The 27,427-nt window shown below is 45.3% G+C and overlaps 1 protein-coding gene across 1 annotated transcript in view; it reads left to right on the top strand.

Annotated features, from left to right (window-relative positions):
* Positions 1-24,633, top strand: part of CTDSPL2 (CTD small phosphatase like 2) — a 42,430-nt gene extending 17,797 nt beyond the window's left edge. Inside the window, exons 3-13 of the mRNA XM_073653504.1 lie at positions 1,954-2,092; positions 2,482-2,631; positions 2,730-2,945; positions 3,572-3,650; positions 8,965-9,076; positions 9,160-9,246; positions 9,528-9,590; positions 11,783-11,862; positions 12,752-12,878; positions 13,295-13,390; positions 23,105-24,633. Of these exons, the coding sequence (XP_073509605.1) occupies positions 1,954-2,092; positions 2,482-2,631; positions 2,730-2,945; positions 3,572-3,650; positions 8,965-9,076; positions 9,160-9,246; positions 9,528-9,590; positions 11,783-11,862; positions 12,752-12,878; positions 13,295-13,390; positions 23,105-23,170 (1,215 nt within the window). The 3' untranslated portion in view covers positions 23,171-24,633. The remainder of the gene's footprint in view (positions 1-1,953; positions 2,093-2,481; positions 2,632-2,729; positions 2,946-3,571; positions 3,651-8,964; positions 9,077-9,159; positions 9,247-9,527; positions 9,591-11,782; positions 11,863-12,751; positions 12,879-13,294; positions 13,391-23,104) is intronic.
* The last annotated feature ends 2,794 nt before the right edge of the window (positions 24,634-27,427 follow it).

Below are 27,427 nucleotides of genomic sequence, written 5' to 3'. Positions count from 1 at the left end.
TTTATTGATACCATTTTAGGGTAGATCCGATGTTTTGATAGCCCGTTATTGCATTTTATTGCAATGTTGCAGCGACCAAAAAAACGTAATTCTGGCGTTTAGAATTTTTTTCTCGTTACGCCGTTTACTGATCAGATTAATTCTTCTTTTATGTTGATAGATCGGGTGATTCTGAACGCGGCAATACCAAATATGTGTATGTGTTTTTTATATATATATATATATATATATATATATATATATATATATATATATATATTAGAGAGAAAGGGGGGTTATTTAAACTTTTATATATTTTTGAAAAACTTTTTTTTTACACTTTCTGCTTGCTTCTATAGACTAGAAGCAGCAGTTGTCTGATTGCTTCTACTGCATACAAGCGATGAGCAGTTCGCTTGTATGCAGGAGAAATGCTCACTTGCTATGAGCGCTGACCAGTAGGTGGCACTCATAGCAATTGAGACATGACAACCACAGGGGTCTGCTGCAGACAGACCTTGGGTTGTCATGCCCACCCATTGGTGACCCGCGATCACGTGATGGGCGTCACCGATGGGCGGGGCTTAGGAAGCGCGAGTTAAATGCCGCTGTCAGAGATTGACAGCGGCATTTAACATGTTAACAGCCGCGGGTGGATCGCGATTCCACCCGCAGCTGTTGCGGGCACATGTCAGCTGTAGTAATCAGCTGACATGTGATCGGTTCAGTGCAGGCTCACCACCGGAGCCCCCGCTGAACCGGCCTTCCCGACCTGGTGCGTACTATTACTGACCAGGTCGGAAAGGGATTAATAAAAAAAAAAAAAAAACTATACATGTTTGGCATGTACATGCTCATACTGACCTGGGGAATCAAATTGGTATGTCAGTTTTAGCATTTAGTGAACATGGTAAATAAAAAAATAAATAAATAAAAAAAACAATTGTGGAATTGCACTTTTTTTTTGCAATTTCACAGCATTTGGAATTATTTTTTTTTTTTTCCAGTACACTATATGGTGAAAATCAATGGTGTCATTCAAAAGCACAACTCGTCTCGCAAAAAAGCAATCCCTCATACGGCCATTTTGACGGAAATATAAAAAAGTTATGACTCCGGGAAGAAGGGGATCAAAAAACCCGAAAAATCGCATTGTCATGAAGGGGTTAAAGAATGGTCCACTACTGGTTTTGTTGAAGAGTCCTTAAGATAGGCCATCCGTATAAGATTTGTGGTGGTCCGGCATCCTCACCCTTTAGTTGTTCCCAGATTTGCAGATTCAGTGGTGGTCAGATGTAAACAGTGTTTGGGCCAGCACAGCACCTCGTCATGCACTGGTAACAGCTGATCGGTGAGGTAGCTGGGTGTCGGGCACCCACAGGCATTATATTGGTCACCTTGGTACTGGAAACCCCCTTTATATTTTTGAACATTAACATTTTCTTTTGCTTCGTTCCTCTAGGGGACTTAACCATGCCTAGCTGCTTCTCTGCCCCAAGTCGCTATTGACTTCAGCATCTAATCCTGACTATTACAGGGGGCAGTAATGGACATAGCGCCAGTTCTGTAAATGTGTACCCGATTTTTCCAACAGGCTAATCAGAAATAAATTTGCTGTTCTTTGAGAGCAACCCTAAGGGTCCTCATACACATTAGACTGTCAGCCGTATCCGCCTATATTGACAGGTTCAGAGAACAATCTAATGTATATGTGGGTGCTGTCGGGGGAGATGTCGGTTGCGCATGTCTGATTTCGGATTGCTGATCGCATTGTTCTCCCGTAGATAAGCCAACATGTCAGCCAGCTGCTTTCTCATAGAGCAGACAATCGCTCTTATGTATGGGACAGTCAGCTGAGATGGCTGTAAGCCGATCAAACGTATGACAGAAAGCTTTCTAATGTGTATGGCCTGCCTAACCCAGAGATGTAGTGATGCACTAATAAGAGATAACAGCACAGCTTTCTATTACTAGGAGGATCGAGAGAACCCCGCAAAGAGGAGCAGGGTGGAGCGTGACCTCGATAACAACCTCATCACCTCAACTCCACGTACCGGTGACAAACCAAGCAAGCCCATTGCACGCGTCCGGCGGAAAAGTCAAGTAAATGGAGGTAGAGCCAATGCTTTAACCAGCAGGTTTACTGAGCACATGTGTATACTTACTGTGCCAGTCACAAAATTACAGCCAATTCATCCTGTGATTCCAAGTGAAACCTATGGTACAAACTAATGTGCTCTAGAGAGGGAAGACCAATTCCTGATCCCTATATCAGTGGAGGCACATTTTACCGCAGCGGTCAGCAGCCTGCAATGCTCCAGTTGTTGTAAAACTACAACTCCACCCATGCAGATTGCTGGGAGAATGTCAGCTGTTGCAACCCTCTGTTCTACATTGTATCAGTAAACCCAGCTTTCGAGGGCTCTGATACTGTTTGCTGGAATACGATCGTTGGCTTTTGTGCTTTGGACTTGTTTAGCATTCTGACTCTTCTTATTGTAGAGGCTGCAAGTTACGAGGTGACTCCTCAACATCTAAAACAAAATGGAAAGCTGGACGATGCATCGGTTGCAACCAGCCCACCCAGGACCACGCTGCTGGGGACCATTTTCTCCCCCGTCTTCAACTTTTTCTCACCAGCAAATAAAAATGGTGAGTTTGTTATGTAAACTATATTATGTCTTTTACATACTGTTGGTCTTGTATACAGTTAGTTTTTTATTTTGGGGCTCAAATTATCTTTATCTCAGGCACGTCAGGATCAGATTCTCCCGGTCAAGCAGTGGAAGCTGAGGAAATAGTAAAACAATTGGAAATAGAGCAGGTGGACGAGATCAGCACCAGCACCACCACCTCCACTAATGGAGCATCCTACCCCAGTCAGGGGCCACCTGTCCGTTCAGCAGCCACTAGCTGGCTGGATGCTGGTGAGAATGCTCCTGAGCGGGAAATCCCAACATTAACAGGTTAGTCTGCACTTAGTTTATTTTCTCTAATGTATATTGCTTTAACCGTAATGTTCTGACACACACATTTACATATTTGCTGCAGGTTTTAGTTTACTTTCCTCATCCACCATTGATATAACAATCGCCTGCTTTAACTTCTATTTTGCACAATTATCAATTTCAGATACAACAAAGTTTTATAAAATATATCATCTTATCTGCTTTCTTTATATTTCCCAATCCACCCCCACTTCCCCCAAATAAGCCCAGTTATCACAATTTTTTCATCCAGCTTACACTAGAATACGTTTTTTCATATTAAAACATCTTTTTTCATATCATCATCTTTAACCCAATTCCTGGGTGCTTTCACCCAGGTTCCATCTTGTCATTCTTTTCTCTCTTGCATAAAATATTAACTGTGATGTTGCATGCTTGATCGGACAGTTTATTTTCTTCTAATTCATTGAACACTAAGCATTGGTTCCTCCAGAATATCTACAAAATCTATGATTTAATTGTTCTTACAAAAATCATACATTTCCTCATACTCCAGTAACACTTCTAACTTATTTAGTCCATTCAACCTGCTGATCCTAATGTGTGGTTTCATTTTTTAAAATTTATTTTTGTCTTGTTCGTAGCCCCAGTGTCCCCAGACAGTGGTTACTCCTCCGCACATGCTGAAGCAGCATATGAAGAAGACTGGGAGGTGTTTGATCCGTGAGTTCCAGCGTCTTTCTTTTTTTCATTTCTAGCTTTTTGTTTTGTTTTTGCACTCGATTGCAATACATATTCAGAACACTATTTAGAAGACCAAAAAAGGATCTATATTTAGTTTGCTGTTTCTTATAGCGGATCGGTTACCAGATTTCTTAATACAGATTGTCCTCCACCTCCAAAATGTATTTTAAAAGGCTTATTCAGTATTGTAGGGGATTTAGCTCCTATATAAACCATACTAACATTGTACCTGTTACTGGTATAGTGCCTGAGAAAATACATTTTAATTCTTATGCAAACGAGGAGGCTACGGTACAAATGTGTGGCCAAGAATTTGGTTCACCATTACACCTCCTCATTTGTATATTGGGGGGCCTTCTCCCCTTTTCTGATTGACAGTACTCACTTCCTAGCGCAAGCACTGTTCGAATGCTGCTGGCATGTGTACTGGCATTTTGTCTCCGGCTGGGCGTGTCCTTCCTCCCCCATCGTCTTTCTGCTAGCACGCGTCAGTCTGTCCCTACTCCCGTCATCTTTCTGCTGGCGCTGCTCAGTAGTCTATACCTGGGAGTGTAGTGAGCGGCTTCTGAGAGGAGGACTACGTTACCGGGAGCAGGCAGTGCGCATGTGCTTACACACCAGCAGCTTTCAGACAGTGCTTGCTCTAGGAAAGGAAGCAATGTCATTCATAAGCAGGGGAAGGGCACTAATATGCAAATGAGGAGGTGTTAAGGTGTACCGTTACGTTATGTCTCTATCGCTTCATTGGGGGACACAGGACCACGGGTGTACGCTGCTGTCGCTAGGAGGTTGACACTAGGCAAAAAAAAGGAAAATTGCTCCTCCTCCGCAGTATGCACCCGCCTACAGGCACCAAGCTCACCAGTTTAAGCTTAGTGTCTGTAGGTGGTAGACCTGGATCTTCACAGATCCAACCCTGTTGTGTTTATTAATCCTTGTTTTTTCTCTTTCTGATACAGCTCTTCAGGCTAACAGGGAACACTGCGTCCCCTGTTAACCCACTATAAACCGAGAGAGCAATGTGGCTACCCCCACATCGGCCACTCTCGGACCCGCTGGGCAGGACCTATCCCCTGTCACCTTAGGGTGTCTCAGGGTGATTTCGGTGGCCAGTCCTAGCCTGTTCCCCACCCCACCCCAGCCCCTTCCTCGGAGCGGCCTGGGAGGGAGACTGTGGTCCCTGCGGGTGACCTTCCCCCAGTTTTCTGGGGTTGACACCGTCTCCTGCACTGTCCAGGACCGGACAGTGCAGGAAGGAGGAAAAGCCAGGATTCCCCCCTATCCAGGAAGGCATCCTGAGACCATCCTCAGAAGGAGAAAGGAAGAGACTATTCCTGGACCCGCTAAGACAGGTACTTCCCTGTCTTTCCGCTGTAGGTCCCAGTTCCCCGGCGTTGCCTGCCTTCCTCCCCCCTCCCCCTCTCACCAAACATGGCGCTTAACAGCGCTTCCCTGGGCCACTTCCTCCTTCTTCTTTTCTCCGTCGGGGGTGGGGGTGGGGGTCGTGTCCGGTGGGCTTTCCCGCTCCGGCTATACGCCCCCTCCTATTTGACCAACCAGGGCCGAGGAGCATAGTGACGCTTCCGTCATTCCGCGGACCTATCAACGGGGGGCCTTTCAAGCCCGCCCCCCCTTCCCATCCGCCTATCGGAGCCTCGACGCGCTCCGTCATCAACGCAGCGTCCTCTGCTCCTCCCCCTACACCGACACCATCACTCTGCCGCACGCAGCTCCCTACTCCGTCGGCACCTACTGTAACCCGCTCCAGCCTCACCTTCGGAGCCTTTCAGGGGGACACGGGACCGCTTCTCTGCAGGATCGGGTAGGCTCTGTCCTGACACCGACCCCCACCCTTCCCTGCCCACAGCGCCCTCCTCTGCAGTATCCCTGGTCAGGCACATATGCCCAAACACGGGGAGCTCTGTCCATCCCTCTCACATTGTCACATACTACGCCTGTGCTCTTTTCGGTACGAAGTGGCCCGCGGGTCTCACTACGACGGCCTTCTGCTCGACCTGCAAACCTCCCGCCATGCTGGCACCCCAAGATCCCCCTGCCGTTCAGGACGTGGTAACCCCCTCCCCTCCGGAGTGGGCTGTTGCTATGTCACAGTCTGTCTCTGACCTCACCAAGGTTTCTCAATCTCTGATGCAGGTCTTAGAACGCTTACCAGAACTTTTGCCTATGTTATCCACGGCCACCAGCGCTCCGAACGTCCCCACAGACGATTTGCAGGCACCCCTGCCCCCTCCTCACAGGGGCAGACTGACGGCACGTTCTCAGAAACGGACTCGCACAAGCTCATCCTCCAGCTCTCCAGACTCCAAGATGCCCCCTGCGTCTCACACCTCTTCCCCGGAGGTCGCCCCGGGATCTAACTCTGCTTCAGATTCAGACTCTGGTTCCAAAACAGACCAGTATTCCAAGATCCAGGACAAGATAGACAGCCTTATAACGGCTGTCAATCAGACTCTGCATGTTACAGAAGACGAGAGCCCTTCCCGGGACAACTCAGTTTCCTTCAAAAAGATTAAGCGTCCTGCACGCACTTTTTCTAACCATGCAGAATTTGACAGTGTTTTTCAGGAAAGGTTTTCCAGTTTTTACTCAAATCTCTTCGTCGTCCCAAAAAAGGACGGCTCACTGCGTCCGATTCTGGACCTCAAACAGCTAAACCGACATGTACGCATCCGACAGTTCAGGATGGAGTCCCTCAGGTCGGTTATCGCCTCCATGGAGGCCGGGGAATATCTATGTTCAGTGGACATTCAGGATGCATACCTTCACATCCCAATCTGCGCGTCACATCAGAAGTTCCTTCTCTTTTCCTTCAGGAACGTGCATTACCAGTTTACTGCCCTCCCCTTCGGCCTCGCCACAGCCCCGAGGGTTTTCACGAAGGTGATGGCGACAGCTATGGCCATTCTTCGAACAAGGGGAATTGTAATCATCCCCCTACCTCGACGACCTGTTAATCAAAGGCCCCACGTTCAGGGACTGTCTCCACAGTCTCCAGATCACCTTGAACACACTCTCCCGGTTAGGCTGGCTGATCAACACAGACAAATCCTCCCTGGTCCCATCCCAACGCTTAACCTTCCTAGGGATGCAGTTCCACACGACCCGTGCCCGGGTCCTCCTTCCGAGGGAAAAGATAAACTCTCTACGACAAGGAATCCACATCCTCTCCGACCCAAGTCCACACTCCCTTCGCCTATGCATGAGTGTCCTGGAAAAGATGGTAGCAGCCATGGAGGCAGTTCCGTTTGCCCAGTTCCATACCCGGCCTCTTCAACTAGCCCTTCTGTCAGCTTGGGACAAGAATCCGTCATCTCTAGATCGACGCATCAAGTTACCTCGTCAAGTAAGACGGTCGCTAACCTGGTGGTCCCGCCCTTCTTCCTTCAGACCCGGGGGATCATTCCTTCCGCTTCGCTGGCAGGTGGTCACGACCGATGCCAGTCTCATCGGTTGGGGGGCAGTTTTTCTACAACACACGGTCCAGGGCCGGTGGAGTCCCCACGAAGTCTCCCTTCTCATCAACATTCTGGAGATCAGGGCGATTTACCTGGCGTTGCGTCACTGGCAGAAGATCCTGGCAGGGTTCCCAGTGCGTGTACAATCGGACAATGCCACGGCCGTGGCATACATAAACCATCAGGGAGGAACGCGCAGCAAGCCCTTTTTAAAAGAGGTGGCAAGAGTGCTACTTTGGGCCGAGAAGACTGTCCCGGCAATCTCAGCAGCCACATTCCAGGGGTCGACAATTGAGCGGCCGACTTCCTCAGTCGGCAGGGCCTCGCCTCAGGAGAATGGTCTCTCCATCCCAAGGTGTTTCACCAAATCTGCTTACGGTGGGGCACACCGGAATTCGACCTCATGGCGTCCCGGTTAAACCACAAGGTTCCGTCCTTTGTAGCTCTGTCCCGCGATCCGCTAGCAATCGCCCAGGACGCGCTTGTCCTATCATGGTCACAGTTCCAACTGCCCTCTTTCCACCTCTACCTTTGATCCCTCGAGTCATCAAAAAGGTCAACACAGAAGGAGTACCAGTTCTCCTAGTAGCCCCAGATTGGCCCAGACGCGTCTGGTATGCAGATCTGGTAAATCTGCTTGTCGACTCCCCCTGGAGACTACCAGACCGTCCGGACCTCCACTCTCAGGGTCCTATTCTTCATCAGAGTTTTCGTTCTCTGAATTTAATGGTATGGCCGTTGAGGTCGCGGTGTTGAAGACGGCGGGCTTTACTGACAATGTCATTCAGACCCTAATTAACGCCAGAAAACCCGCTACCTCGCGCATATACCACAGAACTTGGAGAGCCTTTTTTCGTCACTGCGAACAGGATCAGCTGACTCCTATGTCTTTTTCTTTGCCAGTCATTTTGGCTTTTCTTCAGTCTGGCCTAGGGGCGGGACTCTCTCTCAGCACTCTCAAGGGCCAAGTTTCGGCCTTGCCCATTCTATTCCAACGTAACTTAGCTAGCCGTCCTCAGGTCAGGACGTTTCTACAAGGGTGGCCCACCTAGCGCCTCCCTATCGCCCTCCAGTGGAACCATGGGACCTTAATATGATCCTAAGCATCCTACAACAGCCTCTGTTTCAACCCATTCAGGACATTCCAGCCTCTCTCCTTTCCTGGAAGGTGGCTTTTCTGGTGGCTGTTACCTCTATTAGAAGGGTCGCAGAACTCTCAGCCCTCTCTTTTTGGTTTCCTTTTCTGGTATTCTATCAAGACAAAGTTGTGCTCAGGCCGGTGCCTTCCTTTTTGCCAAAGGTGGTTTCCGCTTTTCACGTTAATGAGGACATCGTTTTGCCTTCCTTTTGCCCTTCTCCAGTGCATCCACGGGAGAAGTCCCTGCACAAACTGGACCTGGTCAGAGCTCTACGTGTGTACCTTTCTAGAACGGCCTACCTTCGGCGCTCGGATGCCCTTTTTGTCATCCCTGAGGGGCATCGCAAGGGTTTCCCTGCTTCCAAGTCAACCATCGCCCGTTGGATACGTTCGATCTCTACAGGCAGGAGGGACACTGAGGAGCTGTCAATCAGTCTAGGTGGGCAGAGATTAAATTACATTTTCACAATGGCTGTATAATCCTTTCTCACATCTATTCTTTCAAAGTATATACACCAACCTCATCAGGTCTAAGATCTGTTCAATTTATATTGTGAAATCTGGTGACCGGTTTGCTGTAAGGCCTGACCCTCACAGTTTTCATGTGATTGGTAAAACCTGCAGAGCTTATGAGAAGTGATTGCCTATCATAAGCTAATGGCTGCTCTCTCTCCTGTAGATACTATTTCATTAAACATGTACCACCCTTGACTGAAGAGCAGCTCAACAGGAAGCCAGCTCTCCCTTTAAAGACTAGGAGTACACCTGAGTTCTCTCTTGTCCTGGACTTGGTAAGGTATCACATTTATGGACTTTCAGTCATGAGTCTTTGTTTTTATTCTTGGTTTAACTATTTTTTTTTCTCTTTTAACAGGATGAGACTCTGGTTCACTGCAGCCTCAATGAGCTGGAGGATGCTGCCCTGACATTTCCTGTGCTGTTCCAAGATGTCATTTACCAGGTGAGGATCAATCTGGTAATTATTGAGTATCAACTTGTGCCCAGATGGTTGCTGTGAAGATTACATGGTTGGCTGGCTGTTGAGTGTTTTAAAACCTAAAAATATTTTAGAAGCTTGTTCTGTCCACACTATCTTAATTTTAAGTGTGTTGCGGACATGATTGTGTGGTGTTACAGGTTCTCTCCCCTGCACTTGTCAGTACATCTTACACAGACTTACTGTTCTCAGAATTCTTTTGTGGTGTTCTTGAGTAACTTTTTCCCATTATCTTATTTTTGTAGGTTTATGTACGGTTAAGACCTTTCTTTCGTGAGTTCTTAGAACGTATGTCTCAGATCTATGAGGTGAGTTTTTGAATGTTTCATCTTCTCCCTTTACTTTGTTGTCACTCCTTAGAACTGTATCTACGAGGGGCATTCATTAAAGATTTCCCCTGATCCACTTCCTGTGGACTGAGAGCAATGAAACTTGGCAGTTATTAGTCCTTCTGTACATAGGTGCCACCTAGGGACACACACTTCTCCCATCTCTTTAAGCAACTGTAAACACCTCGCTTGTAGAAGTCGACAGTTGCTCCAAAAGCCATGTTGTAACTTCAGAAATCAGAGTCTCTTCATCTGGAAAATGCTTGCCCTTGAAAAATAACTTACTTTTTGGAAAGAGGTGGAAATCTGATGGTGGAAGGTTGGGTGAATAAGGGGGATGCGGTAGAATTTCAAAGTCACGGGAGCATGCTTCCATTTGGGCAACATGTGCTTTGTGAACTGGTACATTGTCCTGCAGAAGGCGGGCACCTTTGGTGAGCATGCCACGTCTCTTGGTTTTGATGGCCTACCGCAATTCCTGCAGCAGTGAAGCTTAGTATGCCCCAGTGATCATGGTACCCTCTGCTAGGAAATCCATCAATACTATTCCGTGCTAGTCCCAAAATACTGTGATTATGACATTGCCTGCCAAGGGTTGAGCATGTGCCTTCTTTGGAGGCGGTGAATCATGATGCTTTCATTGCACCGACTGGACTTTAGTCTCGGGATCATAGTGATGGACCCAGCTTTCATTCTGTGAAATCAGTTTGTTGAAAAAGTCTTCCTGGTTTCCATGGCACATCGTCAATAGAGCCTGAGAGTATTCGACTCATTCCTGCTTTTGGAAAGGTGTGAGCAGCCGGGAACCCACCGAGCGAATACCTTATGCGTGTAAAGATGGTCTTGGATGAATCAACGACATAAACCTCTTTCATCTCGTCGAACATCTCCTTTTAGTGTGCGGCCTTTCAAGTAAAGGAACTTGATGAGTGCTCTGTATTCCACTAGGTCCATTATCACACCTCACACCACTTCAGCACCTGTAAAATCAAGACTGTTTCTGAGTTGTAAATTGGCACGTATCTTTTAGAGACTTGTATCATTACACATGTGAAGTTTCAGCGTCCCGTGATAAATAGAAGTGGGTCAGGGGAAATCTTTAAGGAACGCCCCTCGTATGTACTGCCGCTCCTATTATTTCACCATACACTGTGTGAATACATTGGCAACTGGGTGTGCGATGCCTTGTCAAAAGGGTGTTTTAAGTCTGATATTATCAACTCTGACTGAGCGCAATCAGTGTGCGCAGTAACATGCCCCATACTAGTAACACCCAGTTATCAATTTATTTATAAACGGCAAGGAAACTGCACAAAGCAAGAATTATAAGAAACGATAACCCCCCCCCCCCACTATTGTAATATTTTGGCGTTTACAAGTATTTTCTAAAAATGGAGGCATTAGAGCCAACAGATTCTCTTTAAAGGGACTCTTCTCAGTACAGAATGACTGTTCAAACCAAGTACTGGCGCTCGGTGCATCATGCTGGGGCCAAACATCTAAATACACGTTAGTCCCTGCTTGGTTTCCATCTATCGACACCTTTCTTTGGCTCTGACACTAGAGCTGTCAATCAAAGATGGGGGTGGAGATCGAAGGAAAATAAGCAAATGGGAAGGTGTATATAAGTGATTGGCCCCGACATGAAGCACCGAGCAAATGCCTTTACTTAGTTTGAACAGTCATTCAATGCTGACAGAGTACCTTTAAAAGATCCCTGTCCCCTCGTTTTTTGTACATCGTAATAAGATCGCCCCTAAACCTTCGTTTTTCCAAACTGAGTAACTCATTGCTGTGACTCCTATTTTGAGGCCCAGATTAAACAGATATTTTTTTTTTATTATTTTGCAGCTAATAGCAAGCTGATGCATACCGTAATTTTCGTATTATAAGACACACATTTCCCCCCCAAATTTGAAATGGGGGGTGCGTCTTATAATCTGAATGTTGCTTACCGGCTGCCACCAGCCTCCTGCAGCAGCAACCATGCCTCCTGTGACCCCACACAACCGTAACCCCCGTAAAATCGGACTATAAGACGAGCCACCATTTTATTTTAAAAAAAGCCTTTTTCCTCCCCATATTTTATGTATTATAGTCTGCAAAATACAGTAATTTTTCTTGTTTTAATTACATGCTTTTTTTTCACATCTTATTTTTGTGTTCTACAGATTATCCTTTTTACAGCCTCAAAGAAAGTCTATGCAGACAAATTACTAAATATTTTGGATCCCAAAAAGCGACTTGTCAGGTAAGTTTATACTCTCCTAAAGGGGTTTTCCTACAAACTAAAGTTCATTTTAATCAATAGATCTTAGAATAATAAGTTGCACAATTGGATGTGTTTAAATAAAATGTTCCTGTGCTGAGATAATCTTATAAATGTGCCCCTGCTGTGTATTGTGTATTGGCTGTGTCTGATCATACAGGAACATGGTCTGATCATTCCACATCTCCTGGGCAGGGGAGGAAGCAAAAGAGTATACAGACATGACAGCAAGAGATCACAGCTGATTCTTTGTGAGGTAAAACATTTCCCTGCCTGTTTTTAAACAATGTTTTACTTCAAAGAAAGAATCAGCTGTGATCCCCTGCTTTTAATATATGTATACTTTGTGTCCTCCCCTGCCCAGTAGCTGTGGTATTATCAGACCATGTCCCTGTACGGTCAGACACAGCCATTACACAGTACACAGCAGGGGCACATTTATAAGATTATCTCAGCACAGGAACATTTTATTTAAATACATTCAGTTGTCAAACTTTTTACTCCAAAAGAGATATTGATTAAAATGAATTTTTGTTCATGTGAAAACCCCTTTAAGCAATATCATGCAAAGCTTCAAAAATAATAGGGGGCATTCATCAAGACTGGCATTTGATCCAAGATCTGTTTGAGTAAGATGCACCAAATTCATTTACGTGGCACAAGTCTTTGAGAATTTGGCACATCATGCAGCCACCTGTGTGCCGGAGTCAGAAATGTACTTCTGTTATGACGCCTGCACCTGGCATAAAAAAAAGACTTGTGAAAAAAGCTTTCCACTATTCTATGACTGGTTTCTGGTGATAAGGGTCTTGCTTAATCAGTGTCTTTCCCATGTTAACCGTCTTTCACTCTGTATATCTGATTTTCCCAGACACAGATTGTTCCGAGAGCACTGTGTGTGTGTCCAAGGGAACTACATCAAAGACCTGAACATCCTGGGGAGGGATCTTTCTAAAACAATCATCATTGATAACTCACCACAAGCCTTTGCATACCAGGTAAGTCAATGCTGTGTTTATAGTTGAGATTTTAATACTTTGTGGCAAGACTAGCTATAAACACATCCTGCATACTGAATGGTCATAGGTTTGGGCCAGTTAATTCTTGCTGTATGTCCGTTTTAAGCAAATTGACAATGAAAAGTGCCCCAAAATTTTCTGTTCAATCTATACTAATTTATTTTTTTTTTTTTCACCACTGTATACCTTTGGATATTAAATTTACATCTGATGTAGAACCGGTTGTGCATTTGGATGGTAACGTGTTAGACACTTTTTCAGCTCTTTCTTGATTGACATGACAGTGACCCTATTGATGATATAGTATTTTATCAGAGAAATGTCTCGGTTAGGCTGACGTGCGTTCTCCTATAGCAAATGTGCTCTGAACTAATATATAATCTACTTTCTTTTAGCTTTCAAACGGTATCCCCATTGAGAGTTGGTTTATGGATAAAAATGACAAGGAGCTGCTGAAGCTTGTCCCTTTCCTGGAGAAGCTTGTAGAACTGGTAAGCTTCACCATTTTTCTACAGGGCTGGATACAATTGGAGCAAAAGAAAAGAAAGTTAGCCATTATCCATATTGTTTTTCTTACATCAATGTTGCCTTTTCATCAAGGAACTTTTACTATATAAAACTGATGAAGGAAAAGAAAGATGCAGGCTCAGCTTGCGAGCCCTCATCAAAGTCAGGGACCCAGCATATGACGTAACCATACGTCATATGTCGGGAATGGGTTAAAGATCGGAGAGAACTTGTAAAGAGAACCTGTCAGCTTGCAAGTAATGTCTTTTTTTTTTTTTTTTTTAGTAAATACTGATGTTCCCCAGGAATACCATTTTAACCCCTTAATAACATCTGACGTACTAATACGCGTCTGTGCCCTGGGACTTAAGAGCCAGACCCGTATTAGTACGTCATCGCGATCGCGCCCGCACACAGGCTGTGCGGGCGCGATCGCCGCCGGGTGTCAGCTGATTGTCACAGCTGACACCCGGTACTATGTGCAGGGAGCGGTCACGCACCGCTCCCAGCACATTAACCCCCGCGATGCTGCGATCGAAGTCGATCGAAGTCGATCGCGGCATTGCGGGGGCAAGGGGAGGTGATCGGCGATACTCACCTCCTCTTCCGGCTTCCAGCGCAGTCTGCAAAGGCTTCCCGGGTGTTGCCATGACGACCCGATGTCGTCATGACAACATCCGGGTCACCAGAGAGCAGGAAGATTGCTTGGACATGCGCAGTGCATCTCCAAGCAATCTTCACACTGTGCACTTCTGACAGGCTTCATGGCATAGGGATGGTGCTCCATTCCTGTGCCATGCAGGCGATCAGAAAAAAAAAAGTGAAAGTCCCAGAGTGGGAAAAAGTAATAAAGTGTATAAACTGTGTGAAAGTGGAAAAAAAAAAAAAAAAAAATGTGCAAAAATATTATAAAAAAATAAAAAAAATAATACACCAAAAATAAAAATATAATGTACCCATCAATAAATATTATTATAAAAAAAATTAAAAAAAAACAATAAAAGTACACATATTTGGTATCGCCGCGTCCGGAACAACCTGACCTATAAAACTGTCCCACTAGTTAACCCCTTCAGTGAACACGGTAAAAAAAAAAAAAATAAAAAAACCAAGCAAAAAACAATGCTTTATCACCATACCGCCAAACAAAAAGTGGAATAACACGCGATCAAAAAGACGCATATAAATAAAAATGATACCGCTGAAAACGTCATCTCGTCCCGCAAAAAACAAGCCGCCATATAGCTCCATCAGCCGAAAAATAAAAAAGTTATAGCTCTCAGAATAAAGCGATACTAAAAAATATTTTTTTCTATAAAATAGCTTTTATTGTGTATAAGCGCCAAAACATAGAAAAATGATACAAATGTGGTACCGCTGTAAACGTACTGACCCGAAGAGTAAAGCTGCCTCATCAATTTTACCACACGCGGAACAGAATAAAAAAAAAAAAAAAAAACAATTCCTGAATTGTTGGTTTTTGTTTATTCTGCCTCCCAAAAATCGGAATAGAAAGCGATCAAAAAATGTCACGTGCCTGAAAATGGCACCAATAACAACGTCAAGTCATCCCGCAAAAAACGAGCCGTCACATGACTGTCTGCCAAAATCTGGAAAAATTATAGCTCTCAAAATATGGCGATGCAAAAACTAGATTTTACAAAAAATGCGTCTTTTAGTGTGTGACAGCTGTCAGTCATAAAAACCCCACATGATTCTGGCATTGCTGTAATCACACCGACCCGAAGAATAAAGTCGTCTAATCACTTATACCGCACAAGGAACGGCGTCAAAAATAAACTCTTGAGTTAGGATTGGGCTAGGGTTAGGGTTGTGCTGGGGCTAGGGTTGTGCTGGGGCTAGGGTTGTGCTGGGGCTAGGGTTGTGCTGGGGCTAGGGTTGTGCTGGGGCTAGGGTTGTGCTGGGGCTAGGGTTGTGCTGGGGCTAGGGTTGTGCTGGGGCTAGGGTTGTGCTGGGGCTAGGGTTGTGCTGGGGCTAGGGTTGTGCTGGGGTTAGGGCTGGGGTTGGGATTTTTTTCAAAAGTAAGAAAAAAAGATGACGATATGGCGACTAGTGTTGAGAGCAAGTGCTCGCTACTTGAGTTTGCATCGGGTGTTCTGGTATGCATTGAGTATCGTGGGTATTTGAGTGACATGCTCGAGTCTCTGCCCCATATGCTTCGCGGCCAAAAAACTTTACGGGGATTGCCTGCCATGCACGAGCGATCCCCGCATGTTTTTTTTTGGGTGTCTAATAACCGTGAAACATGCGGAGCAGGGACTCGAGCATGTCACTCGAGCACACGCTGTACATGGTGCATACCTGAGTACCCGATGCAAACTCAAGTAGCGAGCACTTGCGCTCAAGAATAATGAAAACTTATTCAATATGATGACCTAATGTAAACAAATAATGTGCCGAACCTCTGGGTTCAAAATGTTCACTATACACCTTAATAAAATCTTTGAGGGGTATAGTTTCCAAAATGGGGACACTTGTGGGGGAGCTCCACTGTTTAGGCACATCACGGGCTCTCCAAACGCGACATGGTGTCCGCTAACAAATTGAATGGAAAATCGGCTCAAATTGTTAGCGGACGCCATGTTGCGTTTGGAGAGCCCCTGTGTGTCCAAACATTGGAGCTCCCCCACAAGTGACCCCATTTTGGAAACTAGACCCCCCAAGGCACCTTTCTAGATGCATAGTGAGCACTTGGAACCCCCAGGTGCTTCACAAATTGATTCGTAAAAATGAAAAAGTGAAAAAAAAAACTTTTTCATTTTTATGAATCAATTTGTGAAGCACCTGGGGTTCCAAGTGCTCACTATGAATCTAGATAGGTGCCTTGGGGGGGTCTAGTTTCCAAAATGGGGTCACTTGTGGGGGAGCTCCAATGTTTGGGCACACAGGGACTCTCTAAATGCAACATGGTATCCGCTAACAAATTGAATGGAAAATCGGCTCAAATTGTTAGCGGACACCACATTGCGTTTGGAGAGCCCCTCTGTGCCCAACCTTTGGAGCTCCCCCACAAGTGACCCCATTTTGGAAACTAGACCCCCCAAGGCACCTTTCTAGATGCATAGTGAGCACTTGGAACCCCCAGGTGCTTCACAAATTGATTCGTAAAAATGAAAAAGTGAAAAAAAAAACACTTTTTCATTTTTATGAATCAATTTGTGAAGCACCTGGGGGTTCCAAGTGCTCACTATGCATCTAGAAAGGTGCCTTGGGCGGTCTAGTTTCCAAAATGGGGTCACTTGTGGGGGAGCTCCAAAGTTTGGGCACAGAGAAGCTCTCCAAACGCAATGTGGTGTCCGCTAACAATTTGAGCCGATTTTCCATTCAATTTGTTAGCGGATACCATGTTGCATTTAGAGAGTCCCTGTGTGCCCAAACATTGGAGCTCTCCCACAAGTGACCCCATTTTGGAAACTAGACCCCCCAAGGCACCTATCTAGATGCATAGTGAGCAGTTGGAACCCCCAGGTGCTTCACAAATTGATTCATAAAAATGAAAAAGTGTTTTTTTTTTCACTTTTTCATTGTTACGAATCAATTTGTGAAGCACCTGGGGGTTCCAAGTGCTCACTATGCATCTAGATAGGTGCCTTGGGGGGTCTAGTTTCCAAAATGGGGTCACTTGTGGGGGAGCTCCAAAGTTTGGGCACACAGCAGCTCTCCAAACGCAACATGGTGTCGCTAACAATTTGAGCCAATTTTGCGTTAAATTTGTTAGCGGACACCATGTTGCATTTAGAGAGCCGCTGTGTGCCCAAATATTGGAGCTCCCCCACAAGTGACCCCATTTTGAAACTAGACCACCCAAGGCACCTATCTAGATGCATAGTGAGCACTTGGAACCCTCAGGTGCTTCACAAATTGATTCATACAAATGAAAAAGTGTTTTTTTTTTCACTTTTTCATTGTTACGAATCAATTTGTGAAGCACCTGGGGGTTCCAAGTGCTCACTATGCATCTAGATAGGTGCCTTGGGGGGTCTAGTTTCCAAAATGGGGTCACTTGTGGGGGAGCTCCAATGTTTGGGCACACAGGGACTCTCTAAATGCAACATGGTGTCCTCTAACAAATTTAACGGAAAATCGGCTCAAATTGTTAGCGACACCATGTTGCGTTTGGAGAGCCGCTGTGTGCCCAAACATTGGAGCTCCCCCACAAGTGACCCCATTTTGGAAACTAGACCCCCCAAGGCACCTATCTAGATGCATTGTGAGCACTTGGAACACTCAGGTGCTTCACAAATTGATTCATACAAATGAAAAAGTGTTTTTTTTTTCACTTTTTCATTGTTACGAATCAATTTGTGAAGCACCTGGGGGTTCCAAGTGCTCACTATGCATCTAGAAAGGTGCCTTGGGGGGTCTAGTTTCCAAAATGGGGTCACTTGTGGGGGAGCTCCAAAGTTTGGGCACACATGGGCTCTCCAAACACAACATGGCGTCCGCTAATTATTCAAGCAAATTTTACAATCAAAAAGTCAAATAGCGCTCCTTCCCTTCCGAGCCCTGCCGTGCGCCCAAACAGTATTTTTTCCCCAAATATTGGGTATCTGCGTGCCCAGGGGAAATTGCACAACAAATTTTGGGGTCCATTTTTTCTTGTTACCCCTGTGAAAATAAAAAAAATTGGGTCTAAATTAACATTTTTGTGAAAAAAGTTAAATGTTCATTTTTTTCTTCCACATTCAAAAAATTCCTGTGAAGCACCTGAAGGGTTAATAAAGTTCTTGAATGTGGTTTTGAGCACCTTGAGGGGTGCAGTTTTTAGAATGGTGTCACTTTTGGGTATTTTCTGTCATAAAGACCTCTCAAAGTGACTTCAAATGTGATGTGGTCCCTAAAAAAATGGTTTTGTAAATTTTGTTGGAAAAATGAGAAATCGCTGGTCAACTTTTAACCCTTATAGCTCCCTAACAAAAAAAAATTTTGGTTCCAAAATTGTGCTGATGTAAAGTAGACATGTGGGAAATGTTATTTATTAACTCTTTTGTGTGACATATTGCTCTGATTTCAGGGCTTAAAAATTCAAATTTTGAAAATTGCAAAATTTTCAAAATTTTCGCCAAATTTCCGTTTTTTTCACAAATAAACGCAAGTGATATCGAATAAATTTTTCCACAATCATGAAGTACAATATGTCACGAAAAAACAGTCTCAGAATCAGGGGGATCCGTTGAAGCGTTCGAGAGTAATTACCTCATAAAGTGACAGTGGTCAGAATTGTAAAAATTGGCCCGGTCATTAACGTGCAAACCACCCGCGGGGCTTAAGGGGTTAAAGCATTTTTTTTCTTAGATGCCTTTTAAAGTTGTGAATAAACTGACAACTGCAATCAAGTTGTCAGTTTCTTAAAAGATGCTGCAGATTCTTTTTTCAGTTTTAGTAAGGCTATGTGCCCACGATGCAGAATTGAAGCGGAAAATTTCCGCTTCATTTCTGCATGTCCTTGCCCGGAAAACCTCATGCTGAAAAACGCTGCGGAAAATTCTACAGCATGGGCATTGAAATTACGGATTGTCATTGGGGACCATGAAGGACGGATTACCAAGCGTTTACGCTGCGAAAATTCCGCAGCAAAAACGCTTGAAAAACGCATCGTGGGCACGCAGCCTAAGACTGACATCTCTGGGAAGCTGTAAAGTCTTCTTTAGTGTGAACAGGTAACCAAGCAATGTAATTAGGAAATGCAGTGTAAATGTTATGGGTAAGATTTAATACTCTCGAAAAGTTAGGCCTCATTCTGAAGTCAACTTTTAATGTACATGTTCAATCCCTTTCAGTATATAAGCCGTGCAGACATGCTGAATTTGTGTTTGTTTGTGAAAATGACGACTTTTAGTACCGTATATTCCGGCGTATAAGACGACTTTTGAAGACTGAAAAATCTTCTGTCTAGTCTGGGGTCGTCTTATACGCCGGTAATGCTTTTGAACTTTCAGAAATTGACATGCGGGGATACTCTGGGGGTGTTAATAAGCTGCCGTGGCCGTATCCCTGCCATGTCGGAGTTAATATAAGGTGGAGGGAGTTAAAATACGGCGGCGGTACGTCCAGACAGTCAGCGCTTCTGTGCTGAAACTGACACATCGCTGCGTATTCCCAGCTCCGGACACAGGGCAGGACTTCTGTGCCAACAGCTTTCACTTGTCACAGAAGCGCTGCGCTGTGTCCGGAGCAGGGAAGTTCGCATCGCTTCTGTGACAATATATAAAAAGCCGGCAATTCAGCAGCGGCATAAGCCGGCACCCGACAATTTAGAATAGAAAGAATAGAGCATCACACATAGATTAGATAGATAGAAACATGTCAGTCACATATATATGAAGTACAGTGACAGTATTGCTTACTGTACTTGTCATTTAGTGTAAAGGATTTATTAAAACAAATAATAGTGTTTTCATGCACTGTCTCTTTAAAAAAGCCGGCCGGCAATTCAGCATCTGTACCCGACAATTTATAACAGACAGAATAGAGCTTCACACATAGATTAGATAGATAGAAACATGTCAGTCACATATATATGAAGTACAGTGATAGTGTTGATTACTGTACTTGTCATTTAGTATTAAAATAAAGGATTTATTATTAAAAAAATTGGCGTGGGGTTCCCCTTAATTTTAGGCTCTAGCGGAGGTTAAGCAGACGACTGGGGCAGATGTTTGAAGCCTGGGAAGGGGGTAATACCCACAGAGCTTCCCAGGCTACTAATATCAGCCCCCAGCTGAATACCTAGTCTTTACTAGCTATTAAAATGGGGAACCCCCCCAAAAAAATGACGTGGGGTCCCCCCTAATTTAATAGCTAGCAAAGGCTAGGCAGACAGCTGGGGGCTGATATTAATAGCCCAGGAAGGGAGCCATGAATATTGGCCCCCTCCCAGGCTAGAAACACCAGCCGTCAGCCGCCCCAGAAATGGCGCATCCATAGGATGCGCCAATTCTGGCACTTAGCCTCGCTCTTCCACGCTGCCCTGTAGCGGTGGCAGGGGGTAATAGGGCTGGGGTTGATGTCAGCTTATAATGCCAGCTGACATCAAGCCCAGGTTAGTAATGGAGAGGCGTCTATAAGACACCCCCATTACTAACCCCATAGTCAAAGTTAAAAAAAACACAAACACCCAGAATAAAGTCCTTTAATTGAAATAAAGACACAATTCTTTATTGTTCTAAATTAAACCATACTTACCATCACGCCCATTCCAGCTGAAGCCAACGATCTCCTGCAATAAAAGAAAAATAATAAACCAACATCATCCTTACCTTTCCATGGTTCCCAGGACAGCTTCAGCTCTTCTACATCGAGATGACAGACTGGACCGCAGCAGAACGCTGCCATCCAGCCTGTCATCCCGCAGACACTGAGAAGCGCAGGCATGCTTGCGCTCCTCAGTGTCTCTCTGTGACGGCATCCAGATGAGCCGACAATGAACTCAGCTCACCTCCTGGACGTCCGTCACTGACAGCGTGGGAAACTTCTACTGCGCATGCGGGGAGCAGGAGAATTTTCCCACGCTGTCAGTGACGTGCATGAGGTGAGCCGAGTTCATTGGACATGATCTCGGCTCATCTGGATGCCGTCACAGTCAGACACTGAGGAGCACAAGTATGCCTGCGCTTCTCAGTGTCTGCCGCATGGCAAGCTGAACGGCAGCGTTCTGCTGTGGTGCAGCCTGTCATGTGAATGTAGCAGAGCTGGAGCTGTCCTGGGAACCATGGAGAGGTAAGGATGAGGTTGCTTTATTATTTTACTTTTATTGCAGGAGATCGTTGGCTTCAGCTGGAATGGGCGTGATGGTAAGTATGGTTTAATTTAGAACATTAAAAAATTGTGTCTTTATTTCAATTAAAGGACTTTATTCTGGGTGTTGTGTTTTTTTTAATTACTTTACTAGAAATTCATGGCGGTCATGTCTAATATTGGCGTGACCCCATGAATTTCGGGCTTAGGGCCAGCTGATAATGCCAAGCTGGCCCTAACCCCTTTATTACCCAGTGAGCCACCGCACCAGGGCCCTGGATGAGTTGGGTACAGCGCCAGAAGATGGCGCTTCTATGAACGCGCCATTTTCCGGGGTGGCTGCGGACTGCAATTTGCAGCAGGGGGGGCCCAGAAAGCTTGGGCCTCCCTGCGCTGCAGATTCCAGCCCCCAGCTGCCTAGTTGTACCTGGCTGGACACAAAAATAGGGCGAAGCCCCACGTATTTTTTTTTTTTATTATTTCATGAAATAATTAAAAAAAAAAGGGCTTCCCTATATTGTTGTGTCCGGCCAGGTACAAATAGGCAGCTGGTGGTTGGGGGCAGCCCGTTCCTGCCTGCTGTACCTGGCTGGACACAAAAATATGGCGAAGCCCCACGTCAACATTTTTGGGAAAAATTAATTACAAAATTAATAATTTAGGGACTGCATCTTTATTAACCCCTCAATTGTCATTTAGTGTTAAAATAAAGGATTTTTTAAAAAGAAAATTGGCGTGGGATCCACCATCATTATAGTCTCTAGCGGAGGTTAAGCAGACGGCTGGGGCAGATGTTTGAAGTCTGGGAAGGGGGTAATACCCACGGAGCTTCCCAGGCTACTAATATCAGCCCCCAGCTGAATACCTAGCCTTTACTAGCTATTAGAATGGGGGACCCCCCCAAAAAATGACGTGGGGTCCCCCCTATTTTAATATGTTTATGAGTGACAGTTTTCCTGCTATATACCTGCATGTCATAAGAATTTAAATTAAAAAAGGACCATGTTAAATTCAAATCTGTTTTTTTTTAATTTTTACCGGTGTTTGGTATGCGTTGGAAAAGGGGTAGTCTTATACGGTGAATATATCCTAAACTCTATATTTTAACAGGAAAGTAGGGGGGTCGTCTTATACACCAGGTCGTCTTATACGCCGGAATATACGGTATATCTGATAAAGTGTCAGGTTTTTGAAAACTTGTGATGCCACCAGAGACTGGAGTAGCCACAAACAACCAAACACCAATTTTAAAAAAATTACAAGTTAATTAAGAAATTTAAACCATATATAATATCAAGGTCTAGTAAGGACGAAACATGAAAACATGCAAGGAAAGGCAAAGTCCAGTGTAGAATATGGGAACCCCAACATATGTGCCAAGATCAGCAACAAATACATAAAGAAGTCAGAAGAACAATCAATGCTGGTAAGAGCCCCCTAGCATCAAAGTACATAGATAACAGTATGTACAAGGTTCAAAGTAAAAAATATAAGGTGCTTGCCTATAGGGTCCCAGGACCACAAATGCTCTCCTCACTGCCCTGACGCGCGTTTTGCGTAACTGCTTTTTCAAGGGTGTGTCATGAAAAAGCAGTTGCGCGAAACGCACGTCGCGGCAGTGAGGGGGCACTTAACTGTTCCTTGCATGTTTTCATGTTTCCTCCTTACTAGACCTTGATATTACAGTATATATGCTTTATATTTCTCGGTTTTTAAATTTTCTTCATAAACTTGTCATTTTTTAATTGGTGGTTTGTGGCTATTCCAGTCTCTGGTATCACAAGTTTTCAGTATGTATAGGAGTACCCCACCTCTTAATTTTCTTTACATTAAAATATAGGGAGAACACCGTAAAATAGTGTTCTCAACCTGGACATATGATTTGTGACTTCCCTACACTTTAACCACACATTTATTATTAATTTTTTTCTTTCTTTCAGAATGAGGATGTGCGGCCTCACATCAGAGACAGATTTCGCTTACATGACTGTTTGCCACCAGATTAGGAGGACATCACGCACCTGCAGGATCCCCTAACGGGGGCAGCTTTCAGATACCTGCAGGGGAGCAAAGCTGCACAACCACAGGACTTGAGCATTCATGTACACAAACATTTGCCATAACTGCTGAAGGCATTTCTTTACTTTGCTGTCTAAAAAAAAAAAAAAAAAAAAAACAAACAAAAAAGAAAAAAAAAAAAATTCTATATGGGATAAAAAAAAAAAAAAAAAAGGAACGGTTTTACCGTGACGTGTTGTGACTGGTTTGGTGGCACATCACTGGGCAGCTTGGCCTCCTCCCAGGAATTGTTATGTCTCCGAGAGAAACCCCGCTGTCTGTGAGCTGCAGATTGCATCCTATCCGCTGTTGAATAGTTTGTTTGTGTCGGCAGGAACGGATAGTTTTTCTCAATTTTTTTTTTTTTTTGATTTATCCTCCTACACAGTGATCCTTATTAGTGTATATTACTCAATATTCATTCCTTGTATTTCAGTCGCTTCAATCTGTTCTAGTAGCCAAATTTTACTTTTTATTTTGTATGATATGTTTGGCTGTTCCTATTCTCTGCTTGCATAATGTTTTTTTTTTGCTTTTCTTTTTTAGATGAAATTTAATTCTTAAGGTTCAATCCATGTAAGCTCCATTTTAGAAATTCATATATATTTTATATTTTATCTGTAATCCATTCTAGTACCTTTTTTTTAAAAAAAAAAAAAAGCTTTTAAAAGGCAAAGTAGAGAGAGTGGGAATATGGAGGCTTGTACAGAAGGTGTGGACTCTGCGTACAGTACAGGGGGGGAGGGGATATGTAACCTGCGACTAGGCCAGGTTTCTGTTATCACATTCTTTCCCCTCTGTCTGTACATGCAGATCCAAACACCCATCACTCACATATAAATATATATATATTTACGTTCACACATGTATCCACGCAGCCTCTCCCTCCTATACGTATCCATCCACAGCTCTGGTACTGATGCAGCTAATTTGAATGGTGGGTATTTTTGTATGAGGTGCTCTGTCCTGCAGGAAGTGCAGAAGATGTGGGTGCAAGGATGCTTGCTGTTTCCAGTGTGTGCACTATGTTTCAGTGGTGCACTTACTGCATAAAGAAAGAAGAGAAGGCACTTTTTTTTTTCTTTTTCCCTTTTTTTGCCCCTCCTTTTCTAAAAACAGAAAACAAAGAGGTTTGTATTTTGTAAGCTTGTTCAGAGAGTACAGTATTGGAAATTAAAGCTCTACAGTGGAGGCTGTTCATCCTTTTTGTTTCTATGTATATTACCTGTTTAACTGTATGCCATTTTATTGTATAAATTTACACATGGGTTCATTTTCAAGTCACTCCTTAAAGTAAGGAGTTTTTTTTAGTAAGTTTTTAGGAAAACATTTAATTTTTGTATTTTTGATTTTAAAGAAAAAGCATGAGTTCTGTCATATTTTCAGTGTATTAATGAAGATTTTAACCTTTCTTCTGTGTGGATCTTTTACTCTGTTCTCCGTGTGTGTTTTATGCATAGTCTTATTTGATTTGCGCAGCCTGTTTTCTACTTTAGTGCAAAGGCCATGATTGGGGATTCCTCACAGAACCACCTTGTATCAAGGTTTTATTCAATGTATCAAATCTGATACAAAGGATTTTACTCTGTCGCCTCATTGGGGGACACAGGACCATGGGTGTTATGCTGCTGTCCACTAGGAGGCGACACTATGCATAATCAGAAAAAGATTAACCTCTGCAGTATACACCCCTGGACGGCGTCAGCCTTCTCCAGTTTTTGCTTCGTGTTGCATAGGAGGCACACCTAAAATTTTTACTCCATTTTTTTCTGACGGGATTACAGATGAAGAAAAGTGGGTCTCCTGCGAGACTCCCGGCATGGCTCCTTCCTCTGCCCCCTATTATGGGGTGCACAGTTGAAGTCGAGATGACTATTCACCATGTCGCTCCTTCCCCAGCACCTCGGGTGCTGGTTCGAAGTCGAGACCCCTCTCCTTCCCCAATTCCTTTTGGTTTCTGGGTCGAGGCGAGGATAAAGCCCCCTGATGGTGACAGCAGCACCCTCCCTAATCCCCCTCTGGGGGCATTAGGTTGATACGCCTCAGGTACGGCCTATACAGGCAGCACTCTGCAGCTCCCAGTAGCCAGCACACTGCAGCTGAATCCAGGGACCCCAGCCCTGCTGCGGACTCCTGTCGGGGCCGGGGGGAGTGCAGGCAGGCATGGCACAAAACAGACACAGGCCCTTCTGTGCCCTGTCTCTGCGGCAGCACCAGCGCTATGGTGCCTCAGGGGGACTCTTCAAGGGCCCCCCCTTCCACTGATACCCCCACCGCTATCCTGCCTTTAAATCCGGGGGGGTCAGGTTCAGATCCGACCCCCTCCCGGACTTCCGCGCTGGCCTGGAGCCCCTTTGGGCATCAGGTATCTAATTTAGACCGTGGCTCCGGCCTATCCGAAGCCGCCGCCCCCCCCCCCCGGATGACAAATATGACACTCTACAGTGTCATAGAAGGGGCGGATTCAGACTGAAAGGGCGCGTTTTCACAGCAAACTGCCGCCCTTTTCAGCTCTCCGCCAAACCCCTCCGCCCCCCCTTCTTCCTCATGTTTTACTCCGGCGGCCATTATCTGCTGCAGGAAAAGAATTAACCCTGCAGCTACCGGTTGGCAGATAGAGAACAGGCCTGCCAGTCTCCGGGGAGGCACAGGACTGTGGATGTTTGGCGCTAGACCTACAGGCACACTGGTGGGGTAAGATCACAGCTGGAGTTTTCTCCCTCGGCTGTGAATCCTATAAGCTCCTCTGCATATACAAGGCTCTCTGCATAGCCACCCCTGTGCACTAAGCCGGGCACATCCACGTCTAGGTCAGGACGCAAGGGGACCCACAGGTCACGTTCATCTGCGTCATCCCATACCACACGGTCATCCCCTTCTAGGGAGAGACACCGTAGTCCCAGCTTATCTAGACCGTCCCCTGCCAGGGACAGACAATGCAGATCTCCACAGCCATCCCTGACCAGAGAAGGCCTCCGCTCCGGTTCATCCAGCAGGAGACGCCTTAGCGATACACAGGATTCGGAAGACATCTGTGATTCAGACTCAGACAAGGAAACCGAGGTGTCCCTAATCCCAATCCCCCCTAGCAATACAGCGCTAGTTGATATAATCTCATCCATCGGGTGCTGGACATATCTGTGATCCGCCCCCGGAGGCTCCAGGACATAAGATTTCCTTTTGAAGGAGTTCTGAAACCGCCTAAGGTCTTCTTTGACCACCCAGAGTTTAAGGCGATCCTTAAAAAGCAGTTCTCACAGCCTGAGAAGAAGTTTACCAATCGCAAATATCTGGAGGCGCGGTACCCCTTCCCACAGGAGGTCACCAAATAATGGACAGATCCACCTGAAGTGGATCCCCCAGTCTCTAGGCTAGCAGCACAGTCACTGCCAGATAGCTCAACCCTCAGGGACACAGCAGACGGGCAGGTAGAACGCATGGCTCGTTCAATTTTCGAGGCCGCGGGGGCCTCCCTGGCTCCTGCGTTCGCCTCAGTTTGGGCTGCCAAGGCCATCCTGGCTTGGGCCCAAAATTTACAAGCTAGCCTACAAATATCTGCTCCAGAGCTGTCGGACCAAGCGGCCCAAATAGCAGTTGTAGCAGATTACATGCTTCATGCAGCTCTGGATTCTGCAAGGGGTGCAGCGGGTATAGCATCAAACGCCATCACGATTCGGCGTATCCTCGCGGGAATGGAAAGCCGATGCAGCCTCAAAGAAGTCCCTCACGCACCTCCCGTTCCTCAGTGGTCGACTTTTCGGTGAACAGTTGGACACGATATCCAACGCCACCGGGGGTATATGAGTACCTCTCTCTCCCCCAATTTAAGCCCAAACACACTTACAAGAAGCGTAACCAAACTCTATTCCGATCCTTTCGGAAGTCTTCAGGCTGGTCCGTCTCTCGACCAGCACAAAATAGCAACCACGCCCCACGCAGGGACAACTCGCGGTCGACGCAAAAGTCGGACAAGACCTGGCAGGCAAGAGCATGCCAGTCAGTTCAAAGGACGAAAATCTCAGATTTCCTCATCATGACTCACGGACTCCGGAAGACACCCCACCTGTAGGCGGCCGTCTTTCGCTCTTTCATCAAGTCTGGCTGCCTATTACAGAAGACAGGTGGGTCAGGGAACTAGTGTCTTCGGGATACAAGATAGAGTTCAATTCCAGCCCACCAAACACTCTTTATTCGTACTCCCATGA

The sequence above is a fragment of the Phyllobates terribilis genome, unplaced genomic scaffold (genome assembly GCF_046119375.1).
Source record: "Phyllobates terribilis strain yellow unplaced genomic scaffold, ASM4611937v1 Scaffold_11__3_contigs__length_659146591, whole genome shotgun sequence".
Lineage (NCBI taxonomy): Eukaryota > Metazoa > Chordata > Amphibia > Anura > Dendrobatidae > Phyllobates > Phyllobates terribilis.
The sequence above is the reverse complement of the archived record's forward strand: the minus strand, read 5'-3'. Positions and strand labels throughout refer to the sequence as shown.